The sequence below is a fragment of the Acinonyx jubatus genome, chromosome C1 (assembly GCF_027475565.1).
Source record: "Acinonyx jubatus isolate Ajub_Pintada_27869175 chromosome C1, VMU_Ajub_asm_v1.0, whole genome shotgun sequence".
Taxonomy (NCBI): domain Eukaryota; kingdom Metazoa; phylum Chordata; class Mammalia; order Carnivora; family Felidae; genus Acinonyx; species Acinonyx jubatus.
The window spans coordinates 148,193,080-148,206,277 of NC_069381.1; the positions used below are offsets into that span (position 1 = coordinate 148,193,080).

The 13,198-nt window shown below is 39.0% G+C and overlaps 1 protein-coding gene across 10 annotated transcripts in view; it reads left to right on the plus strand.

Annotated features, from left to right (window-relative positions):
- TANK (TRAF family member associated NFKB activator) overlaps positions 1-9,948 on the plus strand; it is a 93,319-nt gene extending 83,371 nt beyond the window's left edge. For 7 of the 10 annotated variants that reach the window (XM_015082836.3, XM_015082829.3, XM_015082823.3 and 4 more), the window contains 2 exons: positions 5,411-5,991; positions 9,437-9,948. In XM_015082836.3, coding sequence (XP_014938322.1) covers positions 5,411-5,991; positions 9,437-9,616 — 761 coding nt within the window. In that variant the 3' untranslated portion in view covers positions 9,617-9,948. The other 3 variants (XM_053215157.1, XM_053215159.1, XM_053215158.1) reach the window with 2 other exon arrangements.
- The last annotated feature ends 3,250 nt before the right edge of the window (positions 9,949-13,198 follow it).

A 13,198-nucleotide genomic window follows, 5' to 3' on the forward strand; every position in this document is an offset into this window, starting at 1 on the left:
GTGCTGTTAAAGTTCTGTACTGTATTACATTATCTAATGATTGGCTTTTTTCTTTCTTTATTGTGTGTGGGGCTATGTAGAGTGACTTGAGTGATGTAATTACTAATCATCTTAATGAGAAGTCCCACCTTGCAAAGGGTACAAAATAAATATGGGAAATATGTCTCAAAGTTTTCAGTTGCTATTTGGGAGGGTTAATTAAACATTAACTCCTGTATTAGTAAGCAGCCTTGAAGCTGCACTACCATATATATATAAGCTAAGTAAAATTAGAACATCAGGTTTGTTTTTAACTTCTGCTTGAAAGTTCGTTGGACACTATGGATTTTTATAATTTGGTTCAAGAAATAAACATTTCACATTTCATGAGGCTAGCCTGTTGGAGATACAAAGTACAAATTTAGTATAAAATATAACTTAAAAGGAACATCTGTTTTTACACATGTGTTGCCGTGTGTTTTTTAAAGCCTATACCCTTTCCTAAAACCCCAGACCAGGGTTTGCTTCAGCCGTTCCATATGAATAGCAAAACACCAGAGATTGAATCTGGCTACCAAGCACTTCCATAACAAAAGGAAGGTAAACTGATCATTTAAAATGATAAATTCTCCTTTACCCTTGTGATTTGAGATATTCTGCATATGGTTCCCTAGAGATGTGATTTACAGTTTTCACTCTGAAAGATGTTGCGGCAGTGCTAATGCCCCTTTAATTAAAGATCACTTTCCATCTCTTCCATCTCTTATATCTAGACTATTTAAAAATCATTTTATAGTGTAAATTCACTTTTTGCATACTACTCCTGTTTTATCTTCAGAAAAGGTACACAATATGGTGGGGAAACAAAACAGTCTTTGTAGACAGACATAATTTATTTCTTCCCCTTTTCCCCCTCCAGCTACCCAGAAAGAATGCTAATTCTTTCACCTGAATTTTTGTCTTTTTCATGAGAAATTGATCTTTTGTGTAGGCTAAAGACACTAAGTACCTCTGGAGTAAAAGAATTATTTTTATTTAAAATCTACTAGCTAAAGAGATGTAGTACATAGAACTCATAAACATGATTTTTTTTAACATCAGCATCTTATCAAAACATTGTAATGGTGATATATTCATCGTTATACAGAGAACCTACCCCATTATCAGTGGCTTAATACTTTGACCATTTTTAAATTGTGCAGGTCTAAATCTGAGTATGTATCTGTCAACTAGGACACTGAGTGTTTAGCTTCATTTTCTTCCCCACTAAAACCGCTTCCTAATGTTATTCTTATGTTTTATAGTAAATGTGTCACAAATAATAAGTACAGCATATTCTTGAAATGTTTTAGATCTGTTGTGCCATAGACTGCAGTGAAGTTTTGCTGGGTCTAGACAAAACTCAAAATATTAAATATTATTCTGGTAGTAGTAGATCAAAAAGGGAAAGAAAGAAAAATGTTTTGGGAAAAGATCCCTATTCAGGCCTTTTAAGGATGAACATTACATTGAATAAAAATATAAGGAAAATATTTTAAATGTGGTTTGCATAATACATCTGGAAAGAACGTATTTAGCAGTATTGTCCCCATGTTATTTTTTTTGTTAAAATTTGACTTTTACCTTTAGATAAACATATAATTCATGAAAAACTGCTGAGTTAGTAGAATTGTACATTTCCTTTTTCTTTTTTCTTCTCATCCACTTATGGCAGTAGCCTTGAGAAGGGATAAAGATAAAATGTATGTTTAAGCAAATGTGGCTTCATAAAAAGTGCTATTTGGTCCATAAAGGAGAGTCCTATTTCAGGGAAGATGAAGAGAGTAGAATATAGGATCGCAACTTACAAACAACCATCAGATCTTTTTCTTTTGTCAATATACGAGGTAATTAGACTAAGAAGTAATCTAAATGGACAGCCTGTACTTAAAATTTAGAAACCTAAAAATGTTTCTCATTGTGTTTTTTGTGTCCTTGCGAAAAGAAGTGTTCTGAAAATAAACAAAATAGAAAGGCAATTTGCTCCACCTGATCATGTTTCTCAGTATAGTGTCAGGATCACAAGTGCTTTTATGCACCTCATTTAAAATTTTTTTTTTAATGTTTATTTATTTGTGGGAGACAGACAGGGTTGGGGGAGGGGCAGAGAGACAGGGAGACACAGAATCTGAAGCAGGCTCCAGGCTCTGAGCTGTCCGCACAGAGCCTGATGCAGGGCTCAAACCCACGAAGCACAGGATCATGACCTGGGCTGAAGTTGGACGCTCAATTGATTGAGTCACCCAGGCACCCCAAATCTTTTTTTTTATACTAACTCATCACTTGAACAGATTAATTCCAAAAATTATTTTAATGTGGCTGAGGTATGCCTGCTAGCTATAAAAAAGAAAATATCTGCTTTATTATAGGTGTTTTGAGTTTCCCAGGTTTTGTTCACAAGGGAGATAGGTCATCTATTGGAAAAGAAAATCATTTCGGGGACTCTTTGTGTGTGTGTGTGTGTGTGTGTGTGTGTACATGTGTGTACATACATATACACACACATACAGTATGTTTGTCTTCTGTGTCTTCTACGTGTATGTGTGTATATGTACAGCATACAGTATGTTTGATTTAACATAATGGTTCAGAGCACAGGATCTAGATTAGGTTGCCTGGGTTCCAATGCCAGATGTACCACTCATTCATTAGCTGTGTAGCCTTGGAAGTAACTGCTCCATGTCTCAGTTTCTTCGCATGTAAAGTGGGGATAATCTAATGCCTACCACATGATTATTTTGAGTATGAAATGAATTAAGACACATAAAATGATTATAGTAGTGCATGACACATAGAAGTGCTATTGATGTTAATAGTTGTCATTAGCAGCAGCAGCAGCAGATTCTTCATCGTTCTCCCTGTTCTCCTTGTGAAGATCATTTTGATAAGCATTTCCTCCTCAGGTGTTACAAAATGTAGTTACCTCAGCAGTTGATTTTCCTGATTTGTTACCTGCAGTTAGCAAATGTAATCTGCAAAGAAAGTACCGTTGCCTAGAATTCCTGCTACTGTTAAGTCTACTGTCAGGAAAAACGACTACTTGAGAGTTAAAGGACTTTGAGAAACCTGCAAGGACAAAGAAATCCTACCAGACAATTGAGCTCGGTCTTTGTTACTGTACTACTTCTAGTCACAGACAGATTATCTAGTGAATGTAGATTATTATACTGGGCTGTCTTGGGAACAGAATACAAATGCATTCAGAATACATTTATTGAGGGCATACTATGTGTCAGGCACTGGGCAGGGTACTGGGGTTAAGTGGGAAACAAAGCATGGTTTAAGACCTTAAAAAATGTACTTCAGTGGGAGAAAGAACAAATACAGTGCAACATGTGTAAGCCTCGGGACACCTGTGAGTCATGCCTAACCCGGTCTTGGGGAGCTAGAGAGAACTATCCAGAGAAATTAAGTCTACATTAAGGAATGAAGGACAAGTAAGACTTTGGTAAAGAGTACTTGGAGAGGACATTCAGGCAGCCTGCACAGCTTGTGCAAAGGCCCAAAGACAGGAGAGCCTGGCTGTTTTGGAGAACTGTGCGAAGCCCATTATAGCTGGAATAAGAAGTGCAACGGTTGGGAAAGATGAGAGTATGGACAGGTAACCAGGGACCAGTCATGAACAGTTTTATATGACTTTTCTGAGGGATGAGGCTTTGGAGAGCCATGAAAAGGTTCTATGAGGAAGGTAACATGATCAGATTTGTGCTTTAGAAAAGAAATAAGGAGCAATGTAGAGAATGGATTGGCTATGAGCTAAATTTAAAGGGCAGAGCAGCAGTTCAAAGGCTATTGTAATAATCCAACAAGATAAGGTGGTGTGTACTAAAGAGAGGCAGTAGATATGTAAGAAGGTAAACTTGAGGATTTGGTTGCAATATACTGCAGTTGTGTCCAAACAGAAAATACCTTGTGTTGGAATGTGCTGTGGCAAAAGATAGGAAGGTGTCATGAGACTGCAAGGACCAGAAGGAAAGGAACTGACGTTTGTTAAGTGCTTACTAACTTTGACAGACACTACACAAGGTGTTCTGTGTACCCCGTCTGCTTAAATCGGCATCCTTGGGCAAGTCTCCTTTTGTGAGGATAAAACTTCTCTGATGACTACCTTTTTAAAGTGCTGATTTCTTTTTTAATCTCTACCTTCTGTCCGCTTAATGAAAATCACACATTACCAATCTCCAACCTACTGTCTTCTTAGGTAAGATTGTGGAGCATAATTTAGTGTTTTCTAATGTCTCAGGATTATCAGCATAGAGAATGCTTTGATCATTGTGTTTTTGCATTGAGAAATGTAGCCCTTATTGGCCCTACACCAGACTGTAGTGTTTTGTGAGTTCTTATATCTGCTATTTTGTTTTTCTCGTCTCCTCTCATGCTTTCAGCTCTTGTTGATATCTATATCTGTCTTCAGCAACTCCTATCCCTACCTTTTAATTTGCTGCTTCTAACCAGCTCTGAGCTAAGGGAAATATCATCAAGCTTGTTAGAATAAATCTAAAATGAGAGTAAGAGCAAAATACATATATCTGTGGGCCTTTTGGCTCTAATTCTGACTCCTCAGAAGCTCTGTTTACTTACTTTCTAGCTTTTGCCTGTGTCCTAGAGAGCTGAATTTGTTCTGGAGCTGAATTTGTTGGATGAGCAGCTTCCAGATAAATGAGCTGCAGGGGCCATGGTATCTACCTGATATCCACCTGCTATCTTCATAGGCCTTTTATATATATATGTGTGTGTGTGTGTGTGTGTGTGTGTGTGTGTGTGTGTGTGTGTGTGTATAACGGGAGAATTACATATTCATATACAGTTTTCTGAACATGCATCCCAAAATTTCATCCTTCTTTTGCCTTTACTGTCTTCTTTCTCTCCAACCCCCACCACTACCACTCCCTCACATGAATTATTGAAAATACCCAAGGGCTAGACTGATTGCTGATATATTTTGTGACACAGTGATATTAAGGCTAATAAATGGCCGAATTCATGTCGATTCTTAACCTGTATAGTGTTATATATGCCTAGTAAGGAATTTTCTTTTTAACAACTTATTTGTCTAAGCAAGCTCACAGTTGTAGCTTCCATTACTGACAAAATGTTTAAATGTATACACTACAAGCAAATGTTTTTTAAGCATAGAGCAGTATAACTGTGAACAAGATGCAAAGCTTACAGCAAAAGACCTAGGAAAAGACAAAGTAGTTTCACTGCAACTAATAAGCTACGTTCCAGTTCACCCACTGGAGACTGCTAATAGTCCGTGGAAGGTGGTAGCAAAGGTAAAAAGTGCCAGTTGTCTTCAGTTGCTATAAAAAGGAATTGTAAAAATAATATTCATCATTTTTAAGAATGATTGGAATGCAACCATTTTCCTTTTGTGTTCTTTTCCCTGCAGAAACACAGTGCTCTCTTCCTGTACAGTGTACGGATACAACAGATAAACAAGAAGAGCTGTTTAAGCCTCAGGCTAAAGATGATATAAATAGAGGTGCACCATGCATCACATCTGTCACACCGAGAGGACTGGCCCGAGATGAGGAAGATACCTCTTTCGAATCACTTTCTAAATTCAATGTCAAGTTTCCACCTATGGACAATGACTCTACTTTCTTACATAGCACTCCAGAAAGACCCAACATCCTTGGTCCTGCCACATCTGAGGCAGTGTGCCAGGATAAATTTAATATGGAGTTCAGAGACAACCCGGGAAACTTTGTTAAAACAGAAGAAACTTTATTTGAAATTCAGGGAATTGACCCCATAGCATCAGCTATACAAAACCTTAAAACAACTGACAAAACAAAACCCTCCAATCTTGTAAACACTTGTATCAGGACAACTCTGGATAGAGCTACGTGTTTGCCACCTGGAAACCATAACACATTATATGTAAATACATTACCACTTCAGGACCCATCCGATGCACCTTTTCCTTCACTTGATTCCCCGGGAAAAGCTATCCGAGGACCACAGCAGGTAACTGTTTTGCATTAAAAATGTATTATGCATGAACACATATTTTACCATACATGCACAGATATGCATCTTTTTTAGGTTATCAGATATTCCTTTTAAACTAATGACTGGTTAAAGTTAAGACTTAAAAAAAAAATCCAAGTCCTATAATAAATGACATGAAATTATAGAAGATACTCGTCTTCTATAATACAGCTCTATTATAAAGTACCTTAAAATTTAGGGAACATTTTTAAAAAATACATGTCAGCCTAATCCATAGCTAGTATGTGTCACTTTCTTAGTCCCTTATTCAAAGCTTTTTACTCAGCACCAGTGTTACAATAGGATTCTTTGTTAAATTTCATACTGGGAAACAAATGGCATTTTTTAAATTAAAAAGTTTGTGTATATCATACTCATCTTTAAAAGAATGCTTTTCATAAGTAAATAATTGCATTGCATATTTTTATATATGAAAATAAGTGAACTGTCTTTCGTCTAATACTCTGTTACATTCTCAGTTATACAGTACGCAGATCTGTAGGGTTTGGTTTCTAATCTGGCAATGAATATGCAGCCTAATACATTTTTTAAATGGCCTCTGCATATGTATGATTTTAATCAAACACTTCGATGTTTTTAAAGCTTGCAGCCCCCCAGTCCACTACTACCCTCCCATTTATTCAGGTTCTATCAGAGAATGGTGCTTTTATTTAAAAAAAAAAAAAAAATTAATGCCTGAAGGCAAATGAAAAATATATCATTGTTACAATAAGCAAAAGCTTGTGAAAATACTGACTGGTGTAAATATCTATATAATTTGCAAACATTTGTTTAATTTCTTTTTGCCTTGAGATACTTATTTTAAAAAAATCCAACACCTTGATGGATACCTTTTGGCTTTATAAGTGCTGTATAGGTTACAGACTTACATCAGCATACAAAGGAGGCAGTAGTCAAGCTGTGGCATATTTTAGTAGTGGGGAAAAACTAGGCATCTCTGACAATCAGCTTTAATTATAAACTCACTTATGTTCTACATTGTGCCTTATTTCACATCATAGTCTCAGTTATAGTTACTACTAAATGAAACAAATTAAACAATTTCATTTATTACAAGTAGAATTCCTGTGGAGCTGTGAAGTGCATCAGTTCTAATGCTTGTTACTTTTTTCTCCATTATATCTCCTGCTTGTTCTTTTACTAGTTAGTCTGTGTGCATTCATGTTTCAGTAGATGGCACCCTGCATTGTGCATTTGCTTTCTATGCTACAGCAAGGGAAACAGCTGGTATGTGATTACAACTTGATGGAAAAGTATTCAGCTTAAAAAATGCAGGAGAATTGGTGTTGAGCTGTCACAAGACATGGGGCATAAGGTTAGATAATTGATATTTTGGCAGAAAAGGCAAAGAAATTAGTTTGTTTGAAGGCCATGTTGCAGTTTAGGATTGAAAGAATATTTCTTAATTTTTAAAAACATTTTGCTGTTTGATTTGTATTAATAAAGCTAGTATGATAAATACAAAATTCTTGAATTGTTGGTAATGACAAAGAGAAGTGAAAATTTGGGGTTTCATGTTTCCGATTTTTATGCTATATCGATTACCACTACTTAACACCTTTTTAAACATTCAGCTATCATAACAAAGCCTAAAATTAAAATGTATCTGCTTATTTTTGCTGTGTGTGATTTTATTTTCTTCATAGTTTTGCTGAGTCAGTGAGTGGGGTCCCAACTGAATTCTCTGAAAAGATCCAATCTGAACTAATAACTCCTAATAGAGAAGGATAAGGATGGACTTTGAAGATAAACTGGCAGTGGAAGATTGGCTCACCAAATTTAGAAGCTAAATTGCTTCTAAATCTATTTCTTACTGTTTTATAGATCTTAATAAGAATCATCTTTATTTATAAATAATCTTTTATTTATATCCATATCAGTTTCCCATTAAAGAGATGCATATTAATCGCTTGTACTTTTTGTTTAAACTGCAAACAGTAAAATTTAGATCTGGCTGACTCTAACTTATTTTGGCTTATATACTCACATTTATTACCACTGCTTTTTAATCATACCTTTTCTGAAGAAAATTATCTTACCCCAGATTTTAAAATACACATGTTAAATATTACTATTTTTTGTGATACAATTGTCACTTCTCTAAAAAGCAATTGAGTCAATGTTATCATAAACCCTCTGTTCTGATATCTGAATGTATCTCGGTCTAGACAGACTTTGTATATTTACACCAGCTGTACGCAGCTGTCCAGTAAAATGTTTGTAAGACAGTGATGTCGTGAAACTTAAATGCTTCAATTAGTAATACACTGTTTATTGTAAATGATTGGTTAACTAGAATGAAAGAGATTGGTTAAGGGAATGAAAACTTAACACTGTATCAGGTGTTGGACTAATAAAAACACATTAGTAATAAGAGCCCAAAAAGGTCTCTTTAAATTGACTTTTTAAGTGATTTTCCTCAAAGTATCAGAAATTAACTGTGTCAAGGTAATTTACCTATGTCAAGGTATACCAGAAAGCAAATTTTAAAAATAATTTGGTATGCAGTTCAGGAAAATAAGATATTCCAATCAAAAAATATTTATTGAGCACCTACTATTGAACTAAATGCTTTTTCTGCCCTGTTAGATATTTTTTTAGAAAGAATAAATGCAGTATTTTCACGTATTTATGTGCTGCTTATAATGGAGGTAGTTCTGTTGAATTGTGATTTTCCATAATTATTTAATTGGGCAACTGTTGACACTATTCAGTCACAAGAAAGGGGAAAGAAGGCAAAACTACGCGCTATATAGCAGGAGCAAAATAAGCCAAAAGAATGCATCCCATGTTAGATTTTGTTGAATGATTAAATATTTGAGGTTTCAAAGAAACAACTGATCAGTGGAATTTGTTTAGTACTTAAAAAATTTCGTTTCGAAAACCAGAACAACTTATTCCTATGTGTTTTATTCATTGTATATTTCCTTATAAATAGTGAAATTTAAATTGCTCTTGATCAAACTGCATGTGTACACACATCATGTCTAGTGCACTTTGTATTAATCAGAGCCCTATAACTTAAGGTTTCTGTTGTAAGACAGAAAAGATAGAATTCGATTTTTAAAAAGTCTTAATGATTGACTGTTGTGCCAAAACTACTGCTGTTATGATAACGAGTATTAAAATTTGCTGGTGGTAAAACTGGAAAAATTTTAAATATGTGAAGATAAAGTGCATGTATGTATTTTAAGTGACTTAATCAAAGTTTAGCTGGGCCCTTAATGAAAGGAAAATTGAGTTAGGTCTTCATGCTAACTCTGTAGAAGGGTAATTTGCTTTCATAGAAAGGAATTTTGTACTTATGCACAAAACCCACTCAAAAAATTTGAATTTGAAATTTATTCTAAGTTGATTTTACCTACAAATAACAGAAGATATTTTTGTTTGTTTCCCATAGCCCGTTTGGAAGCCCTTTCCTAATCAAGACAGTGATACATCATCGGTACTAAGTGGCACAGGCTCAGAACTGCATATACCTCGAGTCTGTGAATTCTGTCAAGCAGTTTTCCCACCATCCATTACATCCAGGGGGGATTTCCTCCGGCATCTTAATTCACACTTTAATGGGGAGACTTAAGATGCATTTGAAAACAGCTCCGTGTAATGATTCTATGTGATCATCAGGTTCTATGTGATGATCTTGGGTTTGTAATACTATAAATACTTGATTGAAAACTTAGTTCAAGATCGTTCATTGAAAAATAGCTATGTCACAGCTATTTGAATTTTTTCCTAAACTTATATTGTAACTTTCTTTTATTAACTTTTATGGATCATTCTGTATAAAACTGTAATTCATTGCACTCATGTTTACAGTGTTTATTACCTTAATTTATGTTTGTTTCAAATGTCTAAGCTTATTGCTTGGATTTCTAGTTAAATTTATTAAATTTGGTGATGTCAAATGTTTATAGGGTGTTTCACTTAAAAACTAGATTATTTATGCTATCGGTGATTTTTTTTTTAATAAACCTGTAATACAGAACAGCAGACAACATAAATGTCTAAGTAAATACCAAAACCTAAGATTTGTTACCCAGTGATAAAATCACTGGTAGGATTATTCAGACACTTCAGATTGTTTTTTCTTTTAATAATATACATGGTTTTAAATTTTACTATGTGTATAGCTACATGATGAAATGAGTTAAATATTTAAAAAGTTACTTATGTCATGATCATTAAATATGTTCTCTGTTCCTGAGTTAAAAAAAAAAAAAAGGAATAAATCACATATGGGGGAAGTTTAAAACATTCATGTTTTCTAATGATAGAAGGGTGATATCAGATCTGGTGACATTTAATTACAAGTAGTCGATCACTTTGAATTTAAAAATTATTTTCAAAGTAAACTTGCTAAAGAAATGTATTTGTATTTATTGGGAGCAAACCTAAAACCCTGTAGGAACTATCCACATTTATTGATTTGTATTAGAAATGTTTACATTGTTGTTGAGAAATTTGTTATTCATTGTCAACAGCCTGACTGATGGCCACTGGAAGACATTTGCGAGAAAGGCTACCAAATAAGAATGCTGCAAAATTTTGTTTAAAATGAGACTTCCCTTTCATTTTTCTTCCCTATGCTGCTTGTTTTTTAGGTTTCCCTTTGCCCTCCAATTTTTAAAATGAGGCATGGCTTCCGTTTTATAAAGTGAACACTGATTTGCAACTCTCAAAACAGAAATTTAAGCCTTCTTTGGAGGAAGTGTTTTTAAAAATTGGAAGGTTTTAGGATGGGGGAATTTGAGAGGCCTCTGTGCTGCAGTGAGGAGCCTTAACTGGTGGAAGCATGAGAATGGTGCCTCGACTGCTCAGGGTGCCAAGCACGTCAGGTTGACATCTTCCTCACCAAGGTGACATAGCGATTATTAGGTATTCACTGTGAAGGTTTCTGAGACGTGTACATCTTTCCTCCACTGCCACTGGGGCTGAATGGAAATACCTAGACAATTACCCATGTCTCTCCTCCCTACCTCCCACCCACCCAGCCTCCCCTCTCACTCACTTCTCTCTCTTTCTCTCTCTCTCTCTGTCTCTCTCACACGCACACACGCACACACACAATTAAAAATAAAAACTTCTCAGCCTGTACCAGCCAGAATATACCACTGTACCTATCTCATAAACGGGGTTTCTTTTTCCTTCTCCTTTTCTAGAAGAGAAAGAGCCCCTCTCACACAGTTGACATCTACTAGCCTGCTGACAGCCAAAGGAAATTATAGCCCACAAAGTGACTCGAATTAAAGTGTTATCACAGACTCTTCCCCAGTCCTCCCTTTTCCCACCTCCACCACCGTTAGTAAGAGCGGGAAACTCTCCTTTGCTTTTGGGTTCCAGGGCTCCAACTTCCGAGGGACAAAGGCCCTCTTGGGCCACAGGAAATGCAGCCTGGGGAGCAAGCTCCAGCCCCGCGCCGCAGAGGTGGCGCTGACTGCAGCTTTCAAGGTGGAATGGGCACCCGCCAGGTCTCTCCCTCTGTCTCTTATTACGGAGTCGTGCAGGGGCCGCATCTTGGCATCTGCTAAGCGTGGCCGGGTAAGAACAGCTCCCAGGTAAAAAAGCTGCACACGCGAAACGCTGAGTCTGAAAAAACCACCCCCGCCGAGACGAGGCAGTTGTGAGCGGGATGCCTGAGAAGTGGGAGGTGAATGTCCTCGGGAGGGCCCCCCCGGTGCAGCTTTCCCCGGAGGCTGAGGCTGCTGCCAGCGGGGACATCTGCTTTCTTACACTCCAGCCTGGCTCACCCCGCCCCCTCAGCCCGGGTTGCGTGGTTATTTTACCAACACGGAGGGAGGGAGAGCTCGAGGAGGTAGAAAAGGGGTGGATGGGAGCTCAGGAGATGTTCTTCCCACTCCCCCACGTCCCCTCCTTTTTTTTCACATCTTTTAACCTTCAAGGTAAAGACTTTATAAATATGAAACGGATAAACGCGTCCGCTGGCTCCCAGGCCCGCCTTCTGCTCGCGGGGCTCTCGGGTGCGGGGCCTTGTCCTCTCCATCCGGCATCCTCCCCGGAGCCGGGCCGGTTTGGGCGGTTGGGCCGGGCGCAGGGGCCGGCCTGGTGCGCTCCGCCTGTGGCGCCTTCTCTCCCGGGCTGCTGCCTCGACAGCTGCTTGTAGCTACAGTAATTAGACTGTCAGTGCTTGTTAGAGGAGAGCGGGGAGAACACGCTTCTGACAGCAGATTCCGAGACTCCCCAGTTTGTTAATTTCTGAGAGATCTTTAAAGCATTAATTGAGGTCTCCCCAAGTCTCCCCTCCGGTCCCTCTCCCCAACTCCTCCCTTCCCCAAAATATCTTCAGGAGAAAAGAATTCTCTCCCCGTGGAAGCAGTGATTCCCGCAAAGCTGCAGGGCCGCCCGCGACACTCGCACAGACACCCTGTTTTACATATACGCATATATGCGCACACGTATACGCGTGAGGTGAACTCCACGGGGGCCGGGTCCAAATAGGAACCAGGATTGCATTTAAAATAATAAATAAATAAATAAATAAATAAATAAATGGGGGTGGGGAGGGAAGCAGAAGTCGGGAAGAAAAGAGAAAAGCAGCAGGCTGATTACGAGGTGTCAAAACTGCCAGGAGCAAGAAGGTGATAGCAATCAGGGGTGAGAAGAGTGCGGCATTCGTGCGGGGCAACTAATTATCCGTCTCATTTGAGAAGAGCAGCATTTGAGGCAGCAGCGTTCGCCTGCTGAACGGTGACAGATTGGCGCGGAGGAGAGGGGAGGTGTTAAAACAATGGAGCCGGGCGCGCGAGCGCTGCTGCATGCTAATCAGCCCTCCCTCCGCCTGCCTGCCGCGCTCCCTCCTTCCTCCCAGCCTCCCTCCTCCGCGCTCCCTCCTCCCGCCTGCGGCGCTCCCTCCTTTCCAGCGGGCCCGCCGCCGCCGCCGCCGCCGCCGTCGCCACCCGCTTCCTGCTCCCTCGCTTTCCCGCGCGTCCTTCCCGCCGCTGGCAAGTGGAACTCAGCCACAGCTATCGCGTCCCTCGCGGGCCGGGAGCCCCCTCGCAGCCCGCCGCGGGCATCCTCCGCTGGGCCCGGCCGCAAGCTCGCCGAGGGCCAGAGCCACCCGGCGCCAGAGAGCCCAGGACCGGCCCGCGCCCAGCGCCCACCCCTGGGCGCCTCCTGGGGGTGGGGCAAGCGCCCGCGCTCT